This window comes from Zonotrichia leucophrys, chromosome Z (assembly GCF_028769735.1).
Source record: "Zonotrichia leucophrys gambelii isolate GWCS_2022_RI chromosome Z, RI_Zleu_2.0, whole genome shotgun sequence".
In the NCBI taxonomy this organism is placed as follows: Eukaryota; Metazoa; Chordata; class Aves; order Passeriformes; family Passerellidae; genus Zonotrichia; species Zonotrichia leucophrys.
In genome coordinates this window covers 75,342,691-75,367,657 of record NC_088200.1, presented here as the reverse complement: position 1 = coordinate 75,367,657, position 24,967 = coordinate 75,342,691, and the positions used below count along the sequence as shown (strand labels likewise).

Genomic DNA, 24,967 nt, shown 5'->3' with positions numbered 1-24,967 from the left:
GCATGGGTCACACCTGGGCACAGGTCACACCTAGGCATGGGTGACACCTGGGCACGGGTCACACCTGGGCACGGGTCACACCTGGGCACGCGTCACACCTGGGCATGGGTCACACCTGGGCACCGGTCACACCTGGGCACGGGTCACACCTGGGCAGGGCCCCTTCGGCCCCCCCAACTCCTGTGGGGTCCCAGCACTGACCCTCCTTCCACAGCAGCCCCCTCCCCACACAGGGACAGCAGCCTCCCGTGGGGCCCAGGGGTGCAGCAGCCACCTGGCACACCCAGGGATGGGGCTGGCAGCAGGTGGGCACTGTCACAGGGTCCCAATATGGGACCTGCTGCAGGGTGGAAACTTCACAAAGACGTTTCTGGGCTTGGAAGATACATCAGTGCTCTTTGTTAAAGTGATACACTTAATGGGAAATGAATTAATGCACATACAACTTGGCAGAAATTGTTCAATTTGCAGGTATAAAAGGTGTAAAGATTAGCATTACTGTGACCCATGGGTGCCCTCCAGCATTGCTCAGCTCCCTGTGTGACACAGCTTGAGCTCTGCAACTCAGCACAGACCCAGCTGGGGACAGACAGAAAAATCAACAACCCAAGAAACCTCTAATAGAAAGGGAAGAGTTCTTTTTTGCAGCAAGATTTAAGGGTTTCCAGTGTTTTCCCAGGAGTTCAAAGCCTGCCCATATTTCCCAAGCACTTTATAACACACAAAGGATAGACAGGGTTTATCTGAAGAGCAAGAGTGACAGCTTCCAATCACAAAAAAATGCAAAACTGTTCTGCAGGCTGGTCTGTGCTGTGGACACTTCAGTGGGATTAAACTGATTTTCTCCAGCACAGCCCCTCACCAACACCCACCATGGCATCCCAGGGCAGGGAGAGGCACTGTGGCTCACTGGCACTGCATGCCCAAAGCAATTCCTCTCACAAACCAGCTCCCACCACCATGGTGGCACTGAAAATCCCCCACAAACCAGCTCCTACCACCATGGTGGCATTGAAAATCCCACTCTCAAAGAGCTCCTACCATCATGGTGGCATTGAAGATCATCCCGCTGTACATCTTCAGCTCGCCCAGGATCTGCAGGTAGCTGAGGCGCACCTGGGCTGGGCTGAGCGTGTGCTTGGGGGGCAAGAGAGGGAGCAGGGTCAGAAACAGGCTCTGCAGGCAGCTGCAGCAGGCACACAGCCTGGCACCAGCACAGCCAGCTTGGTGTGCCCACAGAGGTGCCCACGGAGCCCCCACACAGCCCATGGCAAGCACAGCACAGGGAGATGAGGGAGCGTGGGGGCAGAGAACAGCCCCAGGGGAGGGCACACCTGAGTGGGGATCACACACTACCTTCTGCCGAGGGTCCAGCAGCACCTGGTTCCTCTTCAGGTGGTAGCTGATGGCTTTCTTGATGTCCTTGCCTCGCATGTTCCGCAGCAGCGTGGGCGAGATGAAGTTCTCGATTCCCCAGTCCCTCCTGGCAGGAAGAGGGAAGGGAGCACAGGGGGTCCCAGCCAGGCTGGCCCCACAGCACAGGGCAGGGCAGGGGCACCAGGCAGCCTGGGGGGCTGTGGCACCCCCTGGAATTCAGTGCTCAGGGGGGGATTGCACAGTGTGCACTCTGAGGTGCAGAATGGCCATGCTTTCACGGGGTTTCACAGGAGGGAACTCACAACCTGCCTGAGCAGGACAGTCCCCATGTCCCCTCGCCATCCCCAGAATGGACAGTCTGTCCTTGCATGCACCTTGCTTGGGTGACAGGATTGTGACATTGCAGCACTTCCAGCACCCAAAACGTGGGCCGGGTGTGCTGCTGGAGTTTGCTCAGCCCAGGCATTAAACACATGTGGGGTGAGAGCAGTGCAGCTGCCCTTCCCTGCACACTGGGCACGTCTGGCTGCACGCGAGGCAGCCAGGGCCTGGTAATTAACCTGGTCACCGCACAGTGCCTGGTAATTAGCAAGGAGCTCATCACCGCTGCTGCAGCGGGGTCTCTCTGGGGCAGGAGCAGTCCAGGAGCACCAAGGTGCAGCACAGCACACCTGCCCCTTCTGAAAGCATTGTTTGGTCATTTCCCCACAGATGCCAGTACTCCACATTGCCCGAAGGAGGCGTTTCTGGGCTGCTTCTGGTGGATGCAGAGATGCGCTGGCTCTGCAAGGCTGGCCATTACACCCTCTCTCTGCAGCCACTGCAATCAATGCTGGCAGGAGCAGCTTGGGTAACCATCACTGCCTGAGAGAGCTGCAGTTTCAGGGCCCTGGCCCTGTGACAGAGAAGAGCCTCCCTGTGCCTCGGGACACACCCAGGAGTGCACTGCCTGCACTGCTGCGGCAGGTCAGGGGGTTTGGGATTTGTAGTAGTTACATATCCTCTGAACAGAGAGAAACATGGCTCTCCCAGGAAAATCCTGGGCAGCTGTGTAGAAGCTGTGGGAAACTTAGAAGAAAGAATTCAAACCATTATCTCTCTTTCTGTAACCATTGTTTATAAATATGGTTCTCCAGAGTGCACTATTCATAGTATTAAAAAAATTCCTAAAAGCCAATCAAATCTTAAATCCACCATTATTTCTGTAAAAACTGTAGATTTGTGATAATAAAGTATCTTTTCATACATCATTATTTCTATAAAATATGTAGAGTTCTAATAATAAAGTGTCTTTTAATAATAAAGTGTCTTATCACCTTCTGATGAGGCTTCTGATGAAGCCTCTATCTCAGCTATGTCAGTGGCCCTTCAGCAGCAGGGGCTGAGGACAGGGAGGCCCCCGAGGCCACCCTGCCCATCCAAGGGGCTCAGTCCCCTCTGGCCTCCTGTGCAGAGCTGAACAGGGGCCAAGCAGCAGCTGAGCCCCCCTTTGGGGCGCTCCTGCTGTCCCTGGGCTCGGTGGCAGGGGAGCAGGGGGCACTCACTCAATGTATTTCAGGGACACCTTCTGGGGCTGGGCACAGGCAGAGATCCTCTCCTGGATGTGCAGGGCAGCCAGGCGCAGGGCCACGCTGCACTTCATCTCCACTGCAAACCTCTCCTGGAGCACGTCGCTGCAGCTCTGGGGCAAACACAGCACAGTCAGGCCCGCAGGAACACGGAGCAAGGCTGCCAGCACAGCACAGCTCCACGCAGCCAGCTAGGGACATCCCCAGCCAAGCACACACTCTGCTCGTGCTTGTAACTTTATCTCTGAGAGAGCTGACTTAGTTGATAAAGCGGATTTAAGAGTTCGAGGCAAATTGAATGGAAATGCCCTGATTTTAAGTGCTCTGCATTTCCATGCAGCTGAGCCACTCTGGGGCGCACTCTGGTTTAAGGCACAAATAAGGTTGGGCTGAGAAGGGATTTCCAAACACAGAACCCAAGCCCCAGTGTCACCTGCAGGTATAGATACTCAAAGGCCACTGGGTCTTCCTGCAGGAGGTCCAAGGGGTCCCTGGGGACAAAGCACACCCTGAAGAGGCAGCGGTAGTCATGAGAGTCTCTCTTCTGGACCACCTGCAAGAGAGAGAGAGGGCATCACAGTGCTGGGGAAGATGAAACGGGAAAGCCTTACAAATATGATTGTCTGGCAAAGGATTTTGAGAATATGGAAACTATAAGAGAGATTGAAATGAAAGCAAGCTTTGAGGTGCCTCAGTTACTGAACAACAGGAAAACAATGGCATGGCCAGCTGAAGGTAATCCCCTATTGATGGAACAACACCCTCTGCCTGCAGACAGGCCCAAGGGTCAGAGCAGACCCTGCAGCTTGGCAGAAGGGTGCAAAGAGGAGTTTGTAGGGTTTAACATGTAACACAGGATGGTGATGTAATGATTCTTACAGGCTGTATGGAAATGCTGTAGGATTTGTATCTTGGACTAGATTGGTCAGTGAGAATCAGAATATTCAACACAGGAGATGATTTATGGTATTGGAACGTGAACCTCACACTCTTACCCTTCTCTGCTCTTACCCTTTTGCCCTCTTACCTCTTTTGGTCTCTTACCCCTTTTACTCTCTCACTCTCTCATCCTCTCTCCCCCTCTCTCCTCTCGGGCCTGCTCTCAGCTGTGGCTGCAGCTCCCAGCAGGGCCCTGCGCCCAGGCCCTTTGCAATAAACCCCAAATTCCAAGCCCAGAAAAAGATTTATTGTACTGTAACGGGAACCTTGCCCTCTGATCCTCTCTTTAACGCTCCCATTCTCTTTTTACCCCATTCTTGCCTTCTCTCCCTTTACCTCTCTCCCTCTTTGGGGCCTGGTCCGAGCTGTGGCTGCAGCTCCCAGCAGGGCCCTGCACCCAGGCCCTGTGCAATAAACCCCAAATTCCTGACCTGGCCTCAGAAATCTCTCATCCCCATCCATCCCCACCATCCCAAACACCTGATGCTCCCACACAGACCACCATCCCTCCCTCCAGAGTGCACCATGAGCCTTTGCTCTGCAAACCCACAGGAATGGTTTAACCCCACTGGCAAGGGAATCGTGAAGATTGTCCTGAACAAACACAAGGAGACTTTGCTCGTGATTGTAACTTTATCTCTGATTCTTCTCCTGTTTTTTTCTTCTGCCTGCAGTAGCCCAGAAGCCCTTTGGCAGCAAGGCCTCACTTAAACACCCACAGATCCCAAACACTCACAGTGTCACCAGGACAGAGGCTCTGGGGCTGTGCGATAACAGCAGGGGAAGGGGCAGCCTGCTCTGCTTTGGAGCACAGTCATGAGACACAGCAGCCCTAAACAGACCCTGAATCATCCCTGTAATGTCAGCACAATGTCAAGGCTCTGAGCTATCCATCAGCACATTTTATTCTGGGCAGATCCCGCCCAGCAGAAATCCTCTGACCCGTGTGCCCAGTGCTGTGAGAGCACCAGCCCCTGAGGCAGGGCTGGGCTGGGAGATCCCTGTGCGTGCCTCTGCTCAGGGAGCTGTGAGCACAGAGGCCATGCACAAGCAGCCCTCTGCAGATGGGCTGATGTGACAGGGGGCACAAAGGATGTCACCCACCACTCTCTCCAGGCAACACCAGCCCAGGGGTGCTGCTGTGTGCGTGTGGGCACTCAGGCTGCTCCCAAAGTGCCTTCCCCAGGGCGTGGGGTGTGAATGCCATGGCAGAGGTGGATGGCAGCACTGGGGACAAGGGTTTACCCCTCTGGTGACCCCTGTGCCCTCGCTGCCCTCTCTGCAGTGGGGCTGTGGGACACACAGGGGCCCTGCTCACCTGAGCAATGAGCTCCTCCTCGTGCAGCAGGTGGATCTTGGCCAGGTTGTACTGCTCCTCCAGCACCAGGGCGAAGTGGGCGATGCTGCGGATGGACAGCTTCTCCTGCAGGGTCAGCACGATGTCCTGGCAGGGCACAGGGCCACACAGAGCTCAGCTGGGCCCCAGCCCGGCCTGCAGAGCTGCGGGGGCAGACACAGGCACAGCACCACGACCCCAGAGCAAGGTGGGCCAGCTGCAGACCCCAAGGTGTCGCAGGAATCAGACCCATCTCTGGAGCTGCCTGTGCTGAGCTGCCTCACTCTCACAGCTTTGGGTGGTGGGGAGCACCTTCTGCCCCCCTGAGTGACAGAAACACCCCAGGTGTTCGCTGTGTTTGTCATTCTTGCTTTCTAGAACTCTGCAACATTTTGGATCCCTGGAAGTGTCCCAGGCCAGGCTGGACAGGGCTGGAAGCAAATGAGAGGTGTTCCTGCCCAAGGTAGGAGGTTGGAACTGGTCTCTAAGGTCCCTTCCAACCCAAATCTGTCTGTGATTCTGTGATTTGTGAAAAAAAACCTAAAAAGAACTTGTGAAGAACACTTCTCTCCAATAAACAAGCATTTGAGACTGGAATTGTAAAAATCCTACCACATCTGACTGAAATTGGTGTTTCACTTTGTATTAGAGAGTTCTGTCAACATTTTAACTGTTATGGAAGTAACGAGGTTTACTTTTGGCAAGAAGAAAATATCACCTCAGGCTTGACTGAGCACAAATTGAAACAGAAGCCCTTGGACTCACTCCAGCCTTTTGAGGCAAGCGAAAATGTTTGACTCACCTCAGTTCTAAGCCAGCGTGTCTCAAAACACAGAGGAATTTCAGGAAACACCTGACTTGGGAAGCATTTCACTCATTTAGATATTTCTGGAGGGCAATTGTGAGGGCAGCTCTCAAAAAGTGGGAAAATGTATTCCATGTCAGAGCTGAGCAACTCAAGCCAAAGACGAAGAGCTAATCCATCCTTTAGAAATTAAACCCTTGGGGAACAGGCATTCAAATATCTCTTTACAACTCTCCTTTCCTTTCTACCTCCTTGCCTTATTTCACTACTTCATTTTTCTAGACCCTGCAAGTCAAAAGACTTGCAGACACTTACTTGCCTGAGAGACCACAATGGTTTTGTGAAGCTTGAAGGAGCTAGACAAACTCCTCCTTTTCTGAGGAAAGTTTTCACTGCTCGATAAATGAAATATCTTTGTGTTTCCCTTTGATATAATTTCAGCCTGATAGCCCCAGAATGCCTGTCCATCGTGAGTCTCTCCCACAGCATCTGCACCATGCAGGACTGTGTCCTGAATAGAATTACCTAAAGGACCAGCTGTCCTTTAGGTAATTTATGACCTCCAGCCACTGGCCATGGCCAAATCCTGCCACATCCAGCATCAACCCTGAGCAGCTCCAACGCTCAGGCCAGCAAAGCTGGGGGTGTGCAAGGCTGTGTCCAAGCACAGCAGCTGGGGAAGGGCTGGGTGCATGGCTCTGCAGAGCAGCATTGTGCTGGCAGGGGAGTGATCCGAGGGAGGATCACCCTCTGGTCAGAAGGATCATTCCCTGTGTGCTGCTCTGGCCCCTGAGGGGCTGGATCAGCTCTCGTGTCTGCAGAGGGGGCATGCTTACAGTGCAGAACGGGGCTGGAGCTCAGAGCCCCAGCCCAGCCAGCAGTGCTCAGTGCAGCTGGGGGGCTGCAAGGGCCCTGCCTGCAGCTGATGGATCAGGCTGGGGGGGTGGGAACAGCCTGCAGAGCTCCTTACCTTCACCGTGGTGCTGCTCTCAAAGCGGAACGCCTTGGTCTGCCCGTTCTCCAGGTACACCTTGAGCACGTTGGGCATGAACAGGAGGGAGCTGCCCTGCAGAGCAAGAGCAGCAGCTGCACCCTGTGGCACCCAGCCTGCGGGCCCAGGAAAACCCTCCCTGCCTTGGCAGCCCTCTCCCCAGCACATGATCAGGGTTTGCTCCTGATGATGGCTCTGAGAAGGAGCAGAAACTCTCCATTCTGATTTAGGTGAAATGTACATCTTTGAGTCTGTGGCTGGAAAACATATCTATGTAGCCTGACTGCAAAAGCCTAGGCTCAGGGAAACTGCTTCAGTGAAGGACAGAGAGAAGGGGGGAGACAGATGGTGATAGAGAGAGACAGAGACTGCTGTGAGAGCAGGCCAGCCTGACCTAGGAACTCTTCCTGATATAGAACAACAAGCAGCAAATGTCACTGAAATTCATAAAAATTAATATGTATGTATGACCCTATTGTGAAATTGTACGCATATATATTTGAGAGGGGGATTAAAAGGGACCTGGAGTTCCCAGAATTACACATGGCTTTTAAGGACAGCAATCTCCACATGTGTCCAGCGTTGTAAAAGGCATCTTGCCATCAGCCAGCAGCGCCCAGGCTGAGAGCAGACCCCGATGCCACGGGAGCCTGGCAAACACACAGCGCTGCCTCCACTGGCCCTGCCCCAGCATCTGCAACCCTGGCACATCCCAAAGCAGCAGGGGATGCCACCAGAGTCTCTGAGATGGGTCCCAAACATGTGGCACAGGACAGGACACCCTCAGTGGTGGATGAGGAGGCACCCTGCTCTGAGGCTGGCTGTTAGGGTACACCCAGGGCTAAGCAGCCTTGTTGTTTCCATTAGGATTAGGGCTGGGATTAGTGGGGTTGAGGTTTCACAGTCCTGTTAGGAGGGTGGTGAGTCATAGGGGGAAGGCTAGGGCTAAGTTTATAGATCGTTGGGTGGTTGGGGTAAATGTGCAGGGTGGCAGTCCTAGAAGGTTAACGAGTAGAAGGAAGATTAGGAGGGATATTAAAATTAGGGCTCATTTGTGTCGTTTTTTGTCTAGGGGTATTATTAGTCGTTTTGTGACTAGGTTGATAAACCACAGCCGGAGGGTTAGTAATTCATCGATTGTCTAGAGAGGGTGGCAAGAGAGCTGGGAATGTTATTGAGATGAGGATTAGTGGGATTCCTAGGAAGGATGGGCTAGAAAGTCGGCCGAGGGAGTTTAAGTTCACGGCCAGGTTCAGGAGTAGTGCTTGGAGCGATGGGTGGTTTGCTAGAAGGGCATCTCTGCTCACCCCTCGGCAGGGAACGCGCCTTCCCTGCCAGTGCCACCATCCCTGGCTGCTCAGGGCTCACCCTCCACCCTGGAGCTCCCACTCTGCCTGTCTGCCTCACATTCTTGGGCCAGCACGCTGCTCCCACCACCTAAAGGCTCTGTCTCCTTGCCAAGAGACCCTCACGGCTGAGAACGGCGCTTCTAAGATGGTCTGTCTGTGTTTCACTCGCTGTGCCTCACCTTACAGACCTCACAGCCCTCCAGACAGACAGCCCACAGCCCCTGAAGTGGTGCCAGAGCCAACACGAAACACTTCTGAATGCCATCCTCACTCCTCTCACAGCCATTCTGGGGCTCCAGCTGCCTGCAGTCACCACCAAGGGAAAACAAGAGAACGCTGCTGCTCTTCTTCTAGCCCAAATTCTGGGCTCTTTACTTGCCCAAACACATCGCCACTCTCTGGGCAGATCCAACCACCCAGCTGGCACCATTGTATTTTCTGGAAAAAATTTTTCTTAGGATTTTTTCTCCTGGGAAGCTGAGAAGCCTCAGAGGAAAAGGAAAACATTATTTTATTTGCTCCTTTCGTGTTTTGCTGCTTTAGAATGTAGTTGAAGAGATTGATTATCCAACATGTGAATTGTTTTTACTTAATGACTAATCACTGCTTAGCTGTGTCAGACTCTGAGGAGATAAGTTTTCATTAGTATCTTGTTAAGCCTTTTGTAAGTATCCTTTCTCTATTCTTTAGTAGAGTTTTAGTATATATAGTTATATATATATATTAATATATTTTTAATATAATATAGTAACATATTATTATAATTATTATATCATTTAGATATAATAAAATGATAAATCAGCCTTCTAAGAACATGGAGTCAAATTCATCCTATTATTATATTATAATTATTATATCATTTAGATATAATAAAATGATAAATCAGCCTTCTAAGAACATGGAATCAAATTCATCCTTTCTTGCCACGGGGGACCCCACAAACACCACACCAGAGCCCCCTGAGGCTCCTCTCTTTCTGTCAGAGGCTGCTCCCACTTAACCCTTCATCTCCCGTGCCCTTCCCGTGCCCCGGCTCACGCTGTCCCCGGGGCACTGCCCGGGATGTGGAATCCATCACCGGCCGGCAGAAGGCAGGAAAGCAGTGAGGCTCATGAACAATTCATGTTCCAGCCGGCAGGGTCGGGTTTCAGCTGCAGAACCAGCCTCAAGGATCACTTAGCCCTGCTCCATTAGGATGACAAGAGCTGTATATTTACTGAAACTGGAGGCTGCACGCCTTTCAGGGCCATAATGCCTATTTTGGCTGCCTGAGTGCGTCAGCCCAGGAAAGGAGAGCGGCCCTAAAGCACTCAGGGCTGCCGTGGTGCAGAGTGCTTTTCCAGAAAGGAATCATAAATATGCAACAAATTTATTTACCCTTCCTTTGTGCTAATACCTCACTGCTCAAAACAGGTTACACATCCAGATGGCAAAAAGGGAACCTAACACCAGGGACCCCAGCACCTGAATTAATTTTCCTGCTTTTGTGCTGTCATTAATTTAATGGCAATCTAAACACTGACCGTGTCCCTGCTGTGCACTTGCTGAGGTCTGATCAGCTCAGACAATGCTGGCAGAGGCTTTAGGGCAGCTCGGGGTGCAGCATTTCCTCCACAGGTGCCTTCTCTAGGCAATGACAAGAGGTGCTTTCCCAGACCCACTGGGACCCACCCTGCCATGTGCTGGGGAAGATGAGACAGGAAAGCCTTACCAATATGATTGCCTGGCAAAAGATTTTGGGAATATAGAAACTATAAGAGAGATGGAAATGAAAGCAAGCTTTGAGATACCTCAGTTACTGAACAACTGGAAAACAATGGTGTGGTAGCTGAAGGTGATCCCCTATTGATGGAACAACACCCTCTGCCTGCAGACAGGCCCAAGGGTCAGAGCAGACCCTGCAGCTTGGCAGAAGGGCCCAAAGAGGAGTTTGTAGGGTTTAACATGTAACACAGAATGGTAATATAATGATTCTTACAGGCTGTATGTAAAAGCTATGGGATTTGTATCTTGAACGGTATCGGTTAGTGAGAATCAGAATATTCAACACAGAAGATGATTTATTGTATTGGAACGAGAACTTTGCTCTCTTACCCTTTTACTCTCTTACCCTCTCATCCTCTCTACCCCTCTTTTCTCTGGGGCCTGCTCTGAGCTGTGGCTGCAGCTCCCAGCAGGGCCCTGCACCCAGGCCCTGTGCAATAAACCCCAAATTCCAAGCCCAGAAGAAGATTTATTGTACTGTAACGGGAACCTTGCCCTCTGATCCTCTCTTTAACGCTCCCATTCTCTTTTTACCCCATTCTTGCCTTCTCTCCCTTTACCTCTCTCCCTCTTTGGGGCCTGGTCCGAGCTGTGGCTGCAGCTCCCAGCAGGGCCCTGCGCCCAGGCCCTGTGCAATAAACCCCAAATTCCAAGCCCAGAAAAAGATTTATTGTACTGTAACGGGAACCTTGCCCTCTGATCCTCTCTTTAACGCTCCCATTCTCTTTTTACCCCATTCTTGCCTTCTCTCCCTTTACCTCTCTCCCTCTTTGGGGCCTGGTCCGAGCTGTGGCTGCAGCTCCCAGCAGGGCCCTGCACCCAGGCCCTGTGCAATAAACCCCAAATCCCAGCAGGGCCCTGCGCTTGGCCCTTTGTAATAAACCCCAATCTGAGGCCCAGATCTCTGGCTCCAGAGATCTCTCACCTCCATCCATCCCCACCATCCCACCCCCCGACACTCCTACCCCCTGGCTGTGGAGCTGTCACACATCGAAGTTTTAACGTAAAAATAGAACCTTCCAGGACAATAATCACCGGCTTCCCCGGGTCGCCCGGGCCCAACTAAGAGTGATTATCGCCTCCACGATTACATCTGTCGAGATAACCGACGGGCGCCACCCTGATACATGTGAATACACGGCTTCCCCGGAGTAGACTGACAACATCGAGACACCTGGACTGAGCCTTTGTCCACCTCTGCGCATGCAAAGCCTCGGTGATGCATGCGAAGAGACACAAAGAACATTCGGTCATCTCTGCCTCGGGCAGGATAAACTGTCCAAGAGCTCGCTGAGCAAGGCAGCATTTGTGAACCGGGGAAACTCTGACGCTCAGAGGTCAGAGCCGTGTGTTCACTCAGTGCCAATCCCGGGCTCGACGCTGACTCTTTGGCTGTGGTGGTTTCGACAACCGAACTTCGGTCTCACAGACAAATTAATAAATCTTTGCTAAATTTTCTTATACGTTTGGCTCGCGATTTGATAATTTATAACACCATTCATCCGAGTAAGCACATCCAAGGCAAAGCCCCGCAGGTGCCAGTGCTTCCTCCGTGCCCCGATCAGCCCCGGCCGCAGCAGAGAGCGGCTGTCGGGACCAGGGCAGGGCAGGGGGCACAGCGAGCCTGAGCCCCCTGCCCGGGCAGAGCCCCGCGCCGCGCTGACCTGCGAGTGTCCGTTCAGCAGCACCTCCTCCGCGAACCGCACTTTGACCGGGTTGGTTTTCAGCCTCGCCCTCTTCTCCTCGGTGAGGAACGACGACTTGGGGCCGCCCTGCAACGACAGCGGGGCTGGGTTGGGGCAGGGCAAGGCAGGGCCATGCGGGGCTGCTCACCTGCGCTGCCCGCACACACCTGGAGCTGCATCCCAGGGAGCCCCCGCGCTCCCGGCCCCTTCGCACCTTGCTCCAGATTGCAATGCAAGGTGTTTTCCATTCCCATCTGTACGGCAGATTACCTTTGTAAAAAGGTGGGCAGTTTGCCTTATCTCTCTCTTTGAGTGACCACATTCACACCTCCCTCGGGAGGGGACATTGCTGATAACAGTTATTGAATGTCACTGCATGGCTGATAAGAACTATAACATCCCATTGGGAGATGTGAGCCCAGGGGAGGAGCCAAGCATTGCTACCCAGATATAACCCAGGGGGAGGAGCCAAGCATTGCTACCCAGATATAACCCAGAGGGAGGAGCCAAGCATTGCTGCCCAGATATAACCCAGGGGGAGGAGCCAAGCATTGCTGCCCAGATATAATCCAGAGGGAGGAGCCAAGCATTGCTACCCAGATATAATCCAGAGGTTTTTGAGACACCAGCACGGCTTTCTCCATGGGATTCCCCCGAGGAACAGCAGCTGTCTCTCCTCCCACTGGATCTTCAGAGGAAGAATACATCCTTCTCTACAGATCCCCCTGCTCCAACAGAACCACCCCTGACACTGCAGGAGGGCTGAGCCACATTTCCAATGGGACTGCCACCAACACCCTGACCCACAGGGTGTCAGGTTGGGTTCTGACTCTGTCAGTGTTGTTCTAGTGTACTGCATTGTTCATTTTATCCTTTTTTTTCCCTTCCCTATTAAAGAACAGTTATTCCTTGCTCTCATATTTTTGCCTGAGAGCCCTTTAATTTAAAATTTATAGCAATTGGGAGGGGTTGGGAGGGTTTACAGTCTCCATTTCAGGAGAGGTTCCTGCCTTCCTTAGCAGAATCCTGTCTTTCCAAACCAAGACAGACCTGCTGGGCAGCTGCTGCAGCCAGCGGACACTGTGTGCCAAGTGCCAGTGTCACTCTGCCAGTGTCACCGCACGGGGACCAACTGCTGTGCCCAGGTGTCCCCCCCACACTGGGACCCCACAGAACAGAGGATGGCACTGACTGCACCCAACCCAGCACACAGAGAGCCTGGTAGTGATGGACAGACCCTGCCTGCCCTGCTGGGCTGCCCGGTGTGCTCAAACCACCCACGGCCACCAAGGATGGGATTGCTGTCACCAAGGACATGGACACTGCTGTCACACGGCCTTGCTGTCACCACGGTATGGTCCATCAGGCTCAGGTGTGCTCAGGAACACTGCACAAACACCCTGTAAAGCATGGTGGTCCCCCAGAGCAGCAGCAGAGCCCCTCAGTGTCCCTCCAGGTAGAGCAAATCCTTCACCTGTCAAAGTGCCTGTGTCACCTACCCCAGCCCCACCCTGCCCTGGGAACAGGAGATAGGGGCACAGACTGGGATTTGGGAGGCGCCCCTGAGCCCTCTGGGCATCCCGGAGCCCAGCAGGGCACACGGGGCAGAGCCCGTTCCAGAGCCCGCGCCACCGCACCCGGGGCTGCCGCAGCCATGCCCACCCTACCCAGGGCTGGCTGTGGCACCGAGGATGCTCAGGGCACCCCCCCGGCCCTGACCAGCCCCTGCCAGCCCAGCCACCCCTGCCCGTGCCCGGGAGCCGAGGAAGGGTCACTCACGGCCGTGCAGCGCAGGACGGTCAGCAGCAGCTCGTCACCAGCGTCCCTGCAGAGGGACACACGGTCAGCGCGGGGACACCGCGGCCCTGGGGACACGGGGACACGTGTGTGACACACCTGATGAGGCTGGCGGCCCGCTCCACCGACAGGCCCTCCACCGTGCTGGAGTTGATCATGATGAGCTGGTCCCCGGGCTGCAGCTTGCCGTCAGCTGTGCTCCCTGCAGAAGGGAGCGGAGCGGGGTGAGGCACGGGGAGCCCGACCGCCTGCCAGGGCAAAGAGCTGCTCACCCCGCGGAAACAGCCCTCTGAGATCAACAGCACTGCCAGAAATCACCCCAATCACCCTCCAAGATCAGCACCACCCCGCAGAAAACCTTTGAGATCACCACCACAGCACAGAAACCTTCTGAGATCACCACCACACTGCAGGAACCCTCCAAGGTCACCTCCCAGCACCTGCTGCCCTCAAGAACCAGCTAGCTGGCAAAATAAAAGGGGCTGAAGGGCACTGGGGGCTGATGCCACCTGGTGTGTCCCTGCCTGTGTCCTTGTCCCCCTACCTGAGCCGCCCTCTGCCCATGGAGAACCCCCCAGGATCTGTCCCCTTGTCACAGCCCACCACACTGGGAACCAAGCAGCCATGGGATCCCACCAGCAAAGGGCTGGCTCAGAAGGACAGGTTTTCTGTGTTTCAGGTTTAGTAAACTGGAGCGCAGGTTTCTTTGTGCCTCATCTTTAGTAAAATATTGGCTCTTTCTGATTAGGAGAAGAGAGAAGCACAGCAGAAAAAAACCCTCTTCGTACTCCCCACAGCTCTCAGGTAATTCCACATGGGAAGGGGCACAAAGAGAAGTGGAAGTGACAGAGGGTCCCTGACCTGGTCCAGAGCCCAGCCAGCCCCCAAACAGAGGGCTGACACCCACACCAACAGGTGAAAACTGCATGGTTTTGTGCACACTTTAAAAAAAGAAAAAAACAAACCACCAAACAAAAAACAACCCAGAATGACAGGTTTTGAGTTACACCCATCCCTTCTATAGCTAAATATCAATCTGGTTGATTTCAGGACTGCCTGCATCCAGCAGCAAAGCCCTGTGTCACGGGGCTGAAAGCCCAGGGTCTGTTCAGATCACCATGGCCACAGTGGAGTAAGATGAAATTCTCTGAGATAAGATTAAATTCTTCCTCTGAATCTCAGATAAAACACTAGGAAGGACTTTGAGCATCTCTCTGCATCAGGAAGGCCAGCAGTGAGAGAGCACAGGTGAGGGACACGTGGGGACACTGACACTGGCCCCAGACTGGGAGATGGGACAAGTCCTGGTGCCCCTGGGGGCGAGCTCAGGGCTCTCACACCAACAGAAACCAAAGCCAGCAGCTCATGCCCACACCAACAGAACCCACAGCCCTGCCTGCAGTCCGTCTGTCCATCCCACAATAACAGAACCCACAGCCCTGCAGTCAGTCTGTCCATCCCACAATCACAGAACCCACAGCCCTGCCGTCAGTCTGTCCATCCCACAATCACAGAACCCACAGCCCTGCCTGCAGTCAGTCTTTCCATCCCACAATCACAGAACCCACAGCCCTGCAGTCAGTCTGTCCATCCCACAATCACCAAACTCACAGCCCTGCAGTCAGTCTGTCCATCCCACAATAACAGAACCCACAGCCCTGCCTGCAGTCAGTCTGTCCATCCCACAATCACAGAACCCACAGCCCTGCAGTCAGTCTGTCCATCCCACAATCACAGAACCCACAGCCCTGCAGTCAGTCTGTCCATCCCACAATCACAGAACCCACAGCCCTGCAGTCAGTCCGTCCATCCCACAATCACAGAAGCCACAGCTCTGCCTGCAGTCCGTCCATCCCACAATCACAGAACCCACAGCCCTGCAGTCAGTCTGTCCATCCCCACACCAACAGAACCCACAGCCCTGCAGTCAGTCTGTCCATCCCACAATCACAGAACCCACAGCCCTGCAGTCAGTCTGTCCATCCCACAATAACAGAACCCACAGCCCTGCCTGCAGTTAGTCCGTCCATCCCACAATCACAGAACCCACAGCCCTGCAGTCAGTCTGTCCATCCCACAATCACAGAACCCACAGCCCTGCCTGCAGTCTGTCCATCCCACAATAACAGAACCCACAGCCCTGCCTGCAGTCAGTCTGTCCATCCCACAATCACAGAACCCACAGCCCTGCCTGCAGTCAGTCTGTCCATCCCACAATCACAGAACCCACAGCCCTGCCTGCAGTCCGTCCATCCCACCATCCCCTGGTGCTCTGTCATCCCCACACCTGCAGTGACGGAGGCGATGGTCAGCGGCAGCCCAGGGCAGATCTCAAAGCCGTAATGCTGCAGCACCAGGTCCTTGTACACGGTCACCGTCACCTTGGCCCGGCTTGGGGGCTGCCCTGCACTGTCCCCAGCGCTGTCCATCGCTGCCACGCTGCCCCTGGGCCACCAGAACACACAGTTAGACAGGACACAACCACAGACAGCTTGTCCAAGGATGCACGCTGTGCCTGCTGCCCAGGAGCTGCCCCAGGGCTCTGCAGGAGGCTGTGAGCACAGCTCAGCCCAGCCCAGCCGTCACACAGAAGGAGAGAAGGTCACACAGGTGTGCCCCAGCACAAGGCATCGCCTCCACCCACAGGGAGCAGCAGCACCTTTACCCAGCGAGGCAGCATGGGAGCTCTGGGCCATCCACTCAGCCCACGGGTGTCCACTCTGTGCCCACTCTGTGTCCACTCCACCCTAATGTCACTCCCAGGCCCCAGGGAAGGAGAGCAGCCGTGGGCCAGGGTCCCTGGCAATGCAGCCCAGGCCAAAACGCGGGCCCACAGAGAGAAGCATGAGCCCACCTTCAGGAAGAGCCAGTTCCAGTGGAGCAATGCTGCATTTCCTCCTCACAAAACCCCAGCAGAGCACAGCAGGAACGGCAGCCCCTGGCAGCCAGGGGGGTTGCTCACAAACTGCTGCTGCTGTTGTGTTTCTGTGAGCGCATTTCCCGAGGACAGAAACAGCGAGCAGGCCGCGCAGGCCGCGCCAGCCCCAGGGGTGGCCTCTGCCCCAAGGTGCTCCCTCCACAGACCCCACTCACCTGGGCAGGCTGTCCCGAGAGCGATGAAGCCATTTTGCTACCATTTGCTCTATTCTACATGCTTTTCGTGTATGGATTAAGCTAGTCTCCAAATCTCCCATTTACCTGGAACTGACAGAAATCACAGGGAAACGGTGACTGGGGAATTCTTCTGGGCAGCTTTCAGCACTACCGACACTAACCCACAACCCATTACAAGATATTACAAGACATTACATGATATTCCATGATATTACAAGATATTACATGATATTACATGACTTTACATGATATTAAATGATATTAAATGATATTAAATGATATTAAATTATATTAAACTATATTAAACAATATTAAATTATATTAAATTATATTAAATTATATTAAACTCAAAAAGATCAGCCGGCACGCTGTGGAGAGCAGGGCTCTGGCAGAGGGTGACACCTGTTGTGACACTCAGGGCACCCCCTGCTCACCCGGCCTCCTCTGCCCGGTGCTTTTGGTCACTTGTGTCACGGTCACACTGCGTTACCCTTCCATGGCACACAGTGATGCCACCATCCCTTTCCCAAGGATTTCATGGCTCCAGGGGCTTCTTTTGGAGGGGCACGGGCTGGGTGAGCTTCCCACCCACAAAGTGAGCCTGGCAGACCACGAGTCCTCAGTGAAAGCAGGAATTAGTTTGATACTAACTGCAGAGCTCAGTGGTACCTGCACACCCCAGCAACGTGCCCTGCAGGGCAATGCACTACCCTGCAGCCATGCACCACTGCCATGCACCACTGCCATGCACCACTGCCAGCCCTCCGAGCTCCAGCCCTGGGAACAACCGTGGGCTGGGGCACAGCCCGACACAAAATGAAACAAATTGTGCCTCTATCTGCCAGAATCCATGAGGAGAATCAGCTCCCTGTGTTTCACTCCCGGAACTGCTGTATCCACCTTTCACAGGGTGCCTCTGGCCAGCCCGGGAGCTCCGCACGTCCTGGCCTCCTCCCCGGTGTCCTCTGCTGGGGCTGGACGCTCTGTGCCTCAGGGACATGCTGGGACAGCGGGCTGCTGCTCCATGCTGCAACACAAACAGCAGAGACTGAACCTACGCACAGCAGAGACGGCTGGAAGCGCAGAAGTGAGGAGCAAAAAAAATGTGTCGCAACAAAAAATGGGTCCTGTTCCACTCAGCACCTTCCCAGGCCTTAGAACTGCCCCAGCTCACACTTTCCAACCAGGAAGGGAGGGCAGGACTCACATTTGATGGTGAGCTCCTCACAGGGAGCCACTCCAGCCTGCTCAGAACGTGGGGGGAGTTCAGCCCTTCAGCAGTTCTGGCACTGGGCACTTTCCTCCTCATACAGTGCAATTCACCCTGTCCCTCCAGCCACACAGCTCTTGAGAGGCACCTCTGGCCACAAATGGGGACCCTGTGATCCACTGTGCCCCCAGAAATCAGAGCTGCGGGATAGCACTGTGACCCCTCCTCAGGGAAATGGGGACCCTGTGATCCAGCTGTGACTCCAGAGATCAGGTGCCTCCTCAGCACCTCCAGCTGCAGTTCCAGCCTTCACCTCTTCCCCTTCTCTCTGCAGAAAAGACAGATTTTCTATCTGGCCTTTACATGAGGGAATTCCCAGGCAAAATCTCTTAACCCTTAGGACAAGGAGGAAAGCCTGCAGAACAAGCACAAACATTTAAAACCCCCAGATGGAGCACTAAGGAAAGAAAACCTGCTCTCCTTTCAGGACACTGCAGCGTTTGGGCCAAACAACAGGTGTGCTAGAGGAGGCAGCCAGGCAGGTGTTTCCCTAAAACAATGCACAGCTCCAGGAGCAGCCCCAGTCCCCTCAGCATCCTCGGGGCACAGGGAGCTGAACAGGACAGGTCTCGGGATCTTCTGCTGCCCACAGTGACCCCGAGATGTGTCACAAAGTCTCTGTTCCCAGCCCGGGGCTCAAAGAAGCAGTCAGAGCTCTTCAGTTCTCGGTCTCAAGGTTGTTTGTTGTTCCTTGTCTATAAAATTCTTTCTCCTGCCCTGCCCAGGTCTGTCCAGCAGGACAGTCAGTGGCACTGTGCCTGCCCCAGGACAGTGTTATCTTTTTATACTAAAAACTACATGTAAAATATTTACAGTTACTTCCCAATACCCATCACCTGTGTTAGATAGTGAGCTTCTACTCTAAACCAATCCAAAAGTGCCACCATCACCCAGAAGATGGAAGCCAAGAAGAAGAAGGAGAAAGGCTGGACATGCCCAGATCTCTCCATCTTGCCCCTGAACCCCCATTCTAAAAACCCCAAAATCTATTTTTCACCCTGTGATAAATTCACTGTCATTCTACTTAATTTGTCATGGCTTGCAGATCTTCATCTGGGGTTGGTAACTTGCTCCATGGGTCATAATCAAACCCACAGGGGCATTTTGGGCTCTGTGAGTGCCAGGGTCTCTGAGCCCCCTGGCAGGGTCTGGGCTGCTTGGGACAGACAGAGGGATGTCCTGGCTCCTGACAGACAGGGTCACCTGTGCCAGCCTGGGATGTGCCAGGGCTCCCCCCTGGCCCTGTGCAGCTGTTTCTGTGCCAAGCCCCTGAGCACAGCCCTGAACAGCTGGAGCTGGCTCCGTCCCTCACAGAGCTCCTCACAGGGAGCTGTGACCCCACGGGGAATCTCGTGGCCTCCTGGCCCTTTGGAGAGCCACAGCTCAGTGTCTGGAAGGAACCCCAGTGGGTGCCCCTGGGTTTTCAGGAGCAAAGCAGACCTGAAGGTCAGGGCTCACTCCAGAGCCACGTGGCAGCCCGGTCAGGACATGCACATCACAGCTATGACCAGCAAGGAAAAACCAAACCCACTCCCAAGGAGAGTAATTCAACATTTCATGGAAGGTATTAATTCATCAAACTGAATTTTTTTGGATGGGCACAAGTCTTCCTGGTACTTCAGATATGACATGTTTGTTTTAAGGTGTTGTCTCCCAGCAGACAAGGCAGCAGGAGCAGCAACACCCGTGCATCCCCTGACAGAGAAATGCCTGGTGAGATGCTGCCACGAGCTGCTGTGAAGCTCTGGATGCCGTTCCCCTGTCCCTTCACCCACAGGAGCTCCTGGCAGCGCTGCTCGTGGTGTTTGCCACCAGCAGGGAGCTGCTGGGCTCTGCCCGAGCAGGAACTTACCCATGGACAGCAGAGATGGCTGGAAAGGACCCCAGAGCAGCCCTGGGAGGAGAAACTTGGGGTGCTGGTGGGTGAGAGCTGTCCCTGCCCTGGCCGTGTGTGCTGGGAGCCAGAAGCCCCCTGTGCTGCCTGAGCCCCCAGCGTGGGCATTCTGCCCCCCTGCCCCGCTCAGGTGAGACCCCACCTGCAGAGCTGCCTCTGGCCCCCAGGCCCAGCACAGGAAGGACGTGGAGCTGCTGCAGCCAGGCCAGAGCAGGCATCTGTTTGATCAGAGGGCTGGAACACCTCTGCTGTGAGGAAAGGCTGGCAGAGCTGGGGCTGTTCAGGCTGGAGAAAGGAAGGCTTTGGAGAGACCTCAGAGCCCCTTCCAGCACCCAAAGGGAACTCACAAGACACGTGGGGACAGATTTCTAGCAGGGCCTGTAGTGACAGGACACGGGATGATGGGTTCAAAGTAAAAGAGGCAGATTGCGACTACACATGAGCAAAAAGCAATGTACAATGAGGGTGGGGAGGCCCTGGCACGGAGCAGCTCTGGTGCCCAAGGCCAGCTTGGATGGGGTTTGGAGCAGCAGGGACAGTGGGAGTTGTCCCTTCCCATGGCAGGGGGCTGGGTTGCATGGCCTTTAAAGCTCCCTGCCATCCCAAGCCACGCTGTGGTGCCGTGGTGTCCCCTCCTGTGTCTCTGTGACACAGGCCCACCCTGTGCAGCCCCAGGAGGGGCAGGGCTGGTCCCTGGTCCCTGCACAACCAGCCCAGGGTCAGCACAGCCCTGTGCTGCGGGCAGGAGGCAAAGCTGAGCTCCTTCCTGACCAGCGCGGCCTGAGCTGCACCAGAGCCTCTCCTGGCATGGCCTGGCTGCTCTGCAGCAGAGCTCTTGAAGGTCAGCCAGGTCTGGGGAGGCACCAGCACGGAGCAGAACCCAGCCACCTTCCCACAGAGCTCCTGGAGATGCTCCTGGGATGCAGCCAGGGAGAGCTGAGCCGCAGAGCAGGGACAGAGCCCCCGTGGCACCCTGTGCTCACACCACGGGGCGTGCGCGTGCAGGGAGCAAAGCTACTGCCAAAAGAGAAATGTAAACAAGGAAACAGAATAACAGGTTTACAGAATAAACAGGTTAACAGAATAACACCTCAACAGTGTGGGGTGGCTTTTGTTTTGTTGGTTTTTTTGGGTTTTTTTATTGTAGGGATTGTTTGTTTGTTTTAGTTTTGTTTGGTTGGTTTTTGTGCCTGTGGAGCTCAGCACTCTGGAGTATCCCCATGCCCTTCCTGACACCCTCCACAGAGGAAAAACTCAAGTTCAATTAAAAGCATTGTTGCTTTTTATAACTACCCGAGAATCAGATTCCTGCCTATAAACAAATGCTACCAGGAAAACAAAAAAAAAAAACCCAAAACCAAACTAAAACAAAACAAAAAAAATCCAAAACAAGCAAGAAAAGAAAAAGGAAAAAGGAAAAAGGAAAAAGGAAAAAGGAAAAAGGAAAAAGGGAAAAGGGAAAAGGGAAAAGGGAAAAGAAAAAAGATAAAAGGAAAAAGAAAAAAGGAAAAAGAAAAAAGGAAAAAGGAAAAAGAAAGAAAAAAGAAAAAAGAAAAAAGAAAAAAGAAAAAAGAAAAAAGAAAAAAGAAAAAAGAAAAAAGAAAAAAGAAAAAAGAAAAAAGAAAAAAGAAAAAAGAAAAAAGAAAAAAGAAAAAAGAAAAAAGAAAGACCCAAGCCAAACAAAAAAAACCTTAACCACACAAAAAACCCCTACAACTACCCCCATGCTCCATCCAGCCATCCAGCTGCTGTAAATCAAGAGCAGCCAGCAAGAGAATTTGGCCCTCGTCATCCCAGGGAGGCAGGAGAGATTCTGCACCTGCACTGTCCTCTGCCAGCTGACCCTGGTGAGGTTTCACACAGGCACCCTCTGGCCCCCAGAGAGCAGAATGAGCTCTGCAACGTGAGTTTCTGGGCATGCAGAGACCCCAGGCAGCAAACAGAAGAGGTTTCAGCAGAGGCCACGCGTGCTGGGCTGGCTGGGGCACGAGGGGAGAGGCAGGAATAGCTTTGTGCAGGGCGCACACAAACCGGAGGAAACGATAGACAGAACGTTCAAGGTGGAAAGGAGGAAAATCAATACTTCCCTCTTGAGCAGCTTTCACTCCTAAAAATAGCCTGAGGTGGAAGTGTGTGAAGACTTTCCTTCCCCCTGCAGCTCCATCTCCCTGGACGAGGGCTGCCAGCACACAGGGCACGTTTCCTCCTGCCCCCTGCCCCACAGCTCCTTCCCATGGAGCCCTCTGCAATGCCCCCAAGGCCTTCCCGGGACCCTCCACTGGGGAAAAACTCCAGTTCAGAGCAGTTCCTGCACATCTGTCAGTGGAGGAGATCTCAGCAGTGCTGGGAAGCAGCTTTGGTGTGGCCTTTTGGCAAATGTCAGGAAAGGAGGAACGGGACAAAGGAGAAAACACCTGCACTTAAGAAATATTGATTCAGGAATGTCATGCCACACACAGAGGCACATCAGAGGAGCACAGAGCTTCTCCCTAGCTCTGGAAACACAGGCTGCCCACAAAGAGGGAGAGCCCAGAGCACTGAGCAGCATTAAGCACCTGCTTGACAGCAGATTGCTCAGCAAGAATTTAGAGGGTAATTCACTAAACCTTATGGGAGCGAAACCCAGGATACATTAGCCAGCAGCACACGTGGAAACCTGTGCCATCTGCCTGCTCCTGAGGGCTGCACCAGGCAGGGCAGAGGGTTTGCCATGTCCCTGCTGTCCCTCTTGTGCCCTTGCCTTGGCCTTCCCACCCAGAGTGGCCCCAGAGGTTCCTCAGGGGCCTGGTCAGGTCAGTTCACAGATGGGGGAAATGAGGCATGGGCCTCTCTAGCCAGAGTCAGCTGGAATTGAAGCACGGGGGGTTAAATGATGCCTGCAGAGTTGTGTCATTTCCAGCCTGGATTTCGCTCAGGTTGTACAACAGCTCTCCCAACATCTGTCTCTCTGCCTCGCTGCAGAGAGCCCCACTTGGGAGCAAGAACAGAATCACAGAAAGAGATAAAGTGAAGGAAATGGTTCACTGAGGGCTCCCTCTCCTACACGATTGCCATTTCCGCCTCTGGATCTGCTGAATCTCCTGGGCCAGCAGCTCTGCTCCTCTGGAACGGAGCTCCGTGGCTAATGCAGAGCTAATGTTCCATTCCACAGCCCCTTCGGACCACTCAGGCTCATCTCACACACCCCACCAGCACCTCAGGTGCCACCCAGGCCTGCCCGGGAGCCGAAACTTCAGCAAGCTTCCCAGGAATGGAGCAAACACACCTGAGACAAGGAGCCAGAGGAGCTGAGAGCTGTCAGTAGCAACGCACGATGCTCGGGAGACCAGAGCACCGAGCACACCTGGAACTGACCTGGGCAGGTGCGATCCCAGTGCCCGGAGAGCCGGGTGAGCGCCACGAATGGCGCAAGGCTGATTTAGGCAGGGGTGTGAGCCCCCAGAGCTGCTATGAGCAGGGGTACGAGCCCCCAGAGCTGCTTTGGGCAGGGGTACGAGCCCCCAGCGCTGCTTTGGGCAGGGGTACCAGCCACCAGAGCTGATTTGGGCAGGGGTACCAGCCCCCAGAGCTGATTTGGGCAGGGGTACAAGCCACCAGCGCTGCTTTGGGCAGGGGTACCAGCCCCCAGAGCTGATTTGGGCAGGGGTACCAGCCCCCAGAGCTGATTTAGGCAGGGGTGTGAGCCCCCAGAGCTGCTTTGGGCAGGGGTACCAGCCACCAGAGCTGCTGTGGGCAGGGGTGTGAGCCCCCAGAGTTGCTATGAGCAGGGGTACCAGCCACCAGCGCTGCTTTGGGCAGGGGTACCAGCCCCCAGAGCTGCTGTGGGCAGGGGTACCAGCCCCCAGAGCTGATTTGGGAAGGGGTACGAGCCCCCAGAGCTGCTGTGGGCAGGGGTACGAGCCCCCAGAGCTGCTTTGGGCAGGGCTACGAGCCCCCAGAGTTGCTATGAGCAGGGGTACCAGCCCCCAGAGCTGCTTTGGGCAGGGGTACCAGCCCCCAGAGCTGCTTTGGGCAGGGGTACGAGCCCCCAGAGCTGCTTTGGGCAGGGGTACCAGCCCCCAGAGCTGCTGTGGGCAGGGGTACCAGCCACCAGAGCTGCTTTGGGCAGGGGTGTGAGCCCCCAGAGCTGCTTTGGGCAGGGGTACCAGCCACCAGAGCTGCTTTGGGCAGGGGTGTGAGCCCCCAGCCCCGCCGGAGCCCGCCCTGCCCGTCGGCGCCGCTCCGGAGCTCCGAGCCCCGGCTGCCCGCACGGAACCCCGACACCCGCGCGGTGAAATCGCCCTGCTCCTGCTCCCGGCAGCTCCAAACTTCTCGCACAATATTCCCTCCCATGTGGTTAAAAAGCCCAAAATCCTGGCTGTGAATCCAACAGCTGAGAAGTGCGCGGAGGTTTTTTGCTCGCGGATTTTGTTATTAGAGCGGGGCGCACGTGTGTGGTTTCCTCGCACCGACAAGGAAACCAGCCCACGGCGTTTGGGGCAGGATCGGACAGAAACCGCTAAATCATCGCCCAACGCGCGGAGAAGCGGACGGAGCTCGCGGCCCCGAACGGGACACGCGCGGAGGGAGCGGGACAGGGCGGCACCGGCACCTCCCGACGGCGCGGACCGGACCGGACTGGACCAGCCGCGAGCCCCGGCGGCACCGGAGCGGAGCGGACCCCGCGCCCACCCCGAGCGAGCCCCGTTACCTGCGGCCGGGAGCGCAGCGATGCCGCGCCCGCGGGGCACCGGCGGCTTCTCAATGACAGCGGCGGGGCCCGCCCCCGGGAGCCGCCCCCGGGAGCCGCCCCCGCATCCCCGCACCCCCGCACCCGGCACCGGGGGGCTCGGCCCGCATCCCCACACCCCGCATCCCCGCATGCTCGCACCCCCGCATCCCGCACTCCGTCCCAGTGGGCTCGGACGGGATCCCGCACCCTGCATCCCGCACCCCGCACCGCCGGATGGCCCTGGACAGCCGGGAGGAGCTGGGGGACAGCACAGACAGCGCTGGGCTCCGCCACACGAGCAGGGTGACCCTGTGCCCCCAGCCCTGCCACTGCCTGGCCCCCAGCCTCCCCACGCCTGCTCTCCCCA

General features: G+C 55.0%; 1 protein-coding gene across 2 annotated transcripts in view; it reads right to left on the bottom strand.

The window, feature by feature from the left end:
• Nucleotides 1-24,650, bottom strand: part of FRMPD1 (FERM and PDZ domain containing 1) — a 34,053-nt gene extending 9,403 nt beyond the window's left edge. The window contains exons 1-13 of one of the 2 annotated variants that reach the window (XM_064736565.1): nt 24,580-24,650; nt 17,626-17,752; nt 16,705-16,815; nt 15,899-16,056; nt 13,711-13,813; nt 13,594-13,639; nt 11,794-11,901; nt 6,996-7,091; nt 5,203-5,328; nt 3,379-3,498; nt 2,922-3,058; nt 1,357-1,483; nt 1,042-1,137 (exon numbers count right to left, since the gene is read on the bottom strand). In XM_064736565.1, the coding sequence (XP_064592635.1) occupies nt 1,042-1,137; nt 1,357-1,483; nt 2,922-3,058; nt 3,379-3,498; nt 5,203-5,328; nt 6,996-7,091; nt 11,794-11,901; nt 13,594-13,639; nt 13,711-13,813; nt 15,899-16,056; nt 16,705-16,805 (1,218 nt within the window). In that variant the 5' untranslated portion in view covers nt 16,806-16,815; nt 17,626-17,752; nt 24,580-24,650. Of the gene's footprint in view, nt 1-1,041; nt 1,138-1,356; nt 1,484-2,921; nt 3,059-3,378; nt 3,499-5,202; nt 5,329-6,995; nt 7,092-11,793; nt 11,902-13,593; nt 13,640-13,710; nt 13,814-15,898; nt 16,057-16,465; nt 16,508-16,704; nt 16,816-17,625; nt 17,753-24,579 lie in introns of those variants that run through there. The other variant, XM_064736566.1, reaches the window with a different exon arrangement.
• Between the last annotated feature and the right edge of the window lie 317 nt (nt 24,651-24,967).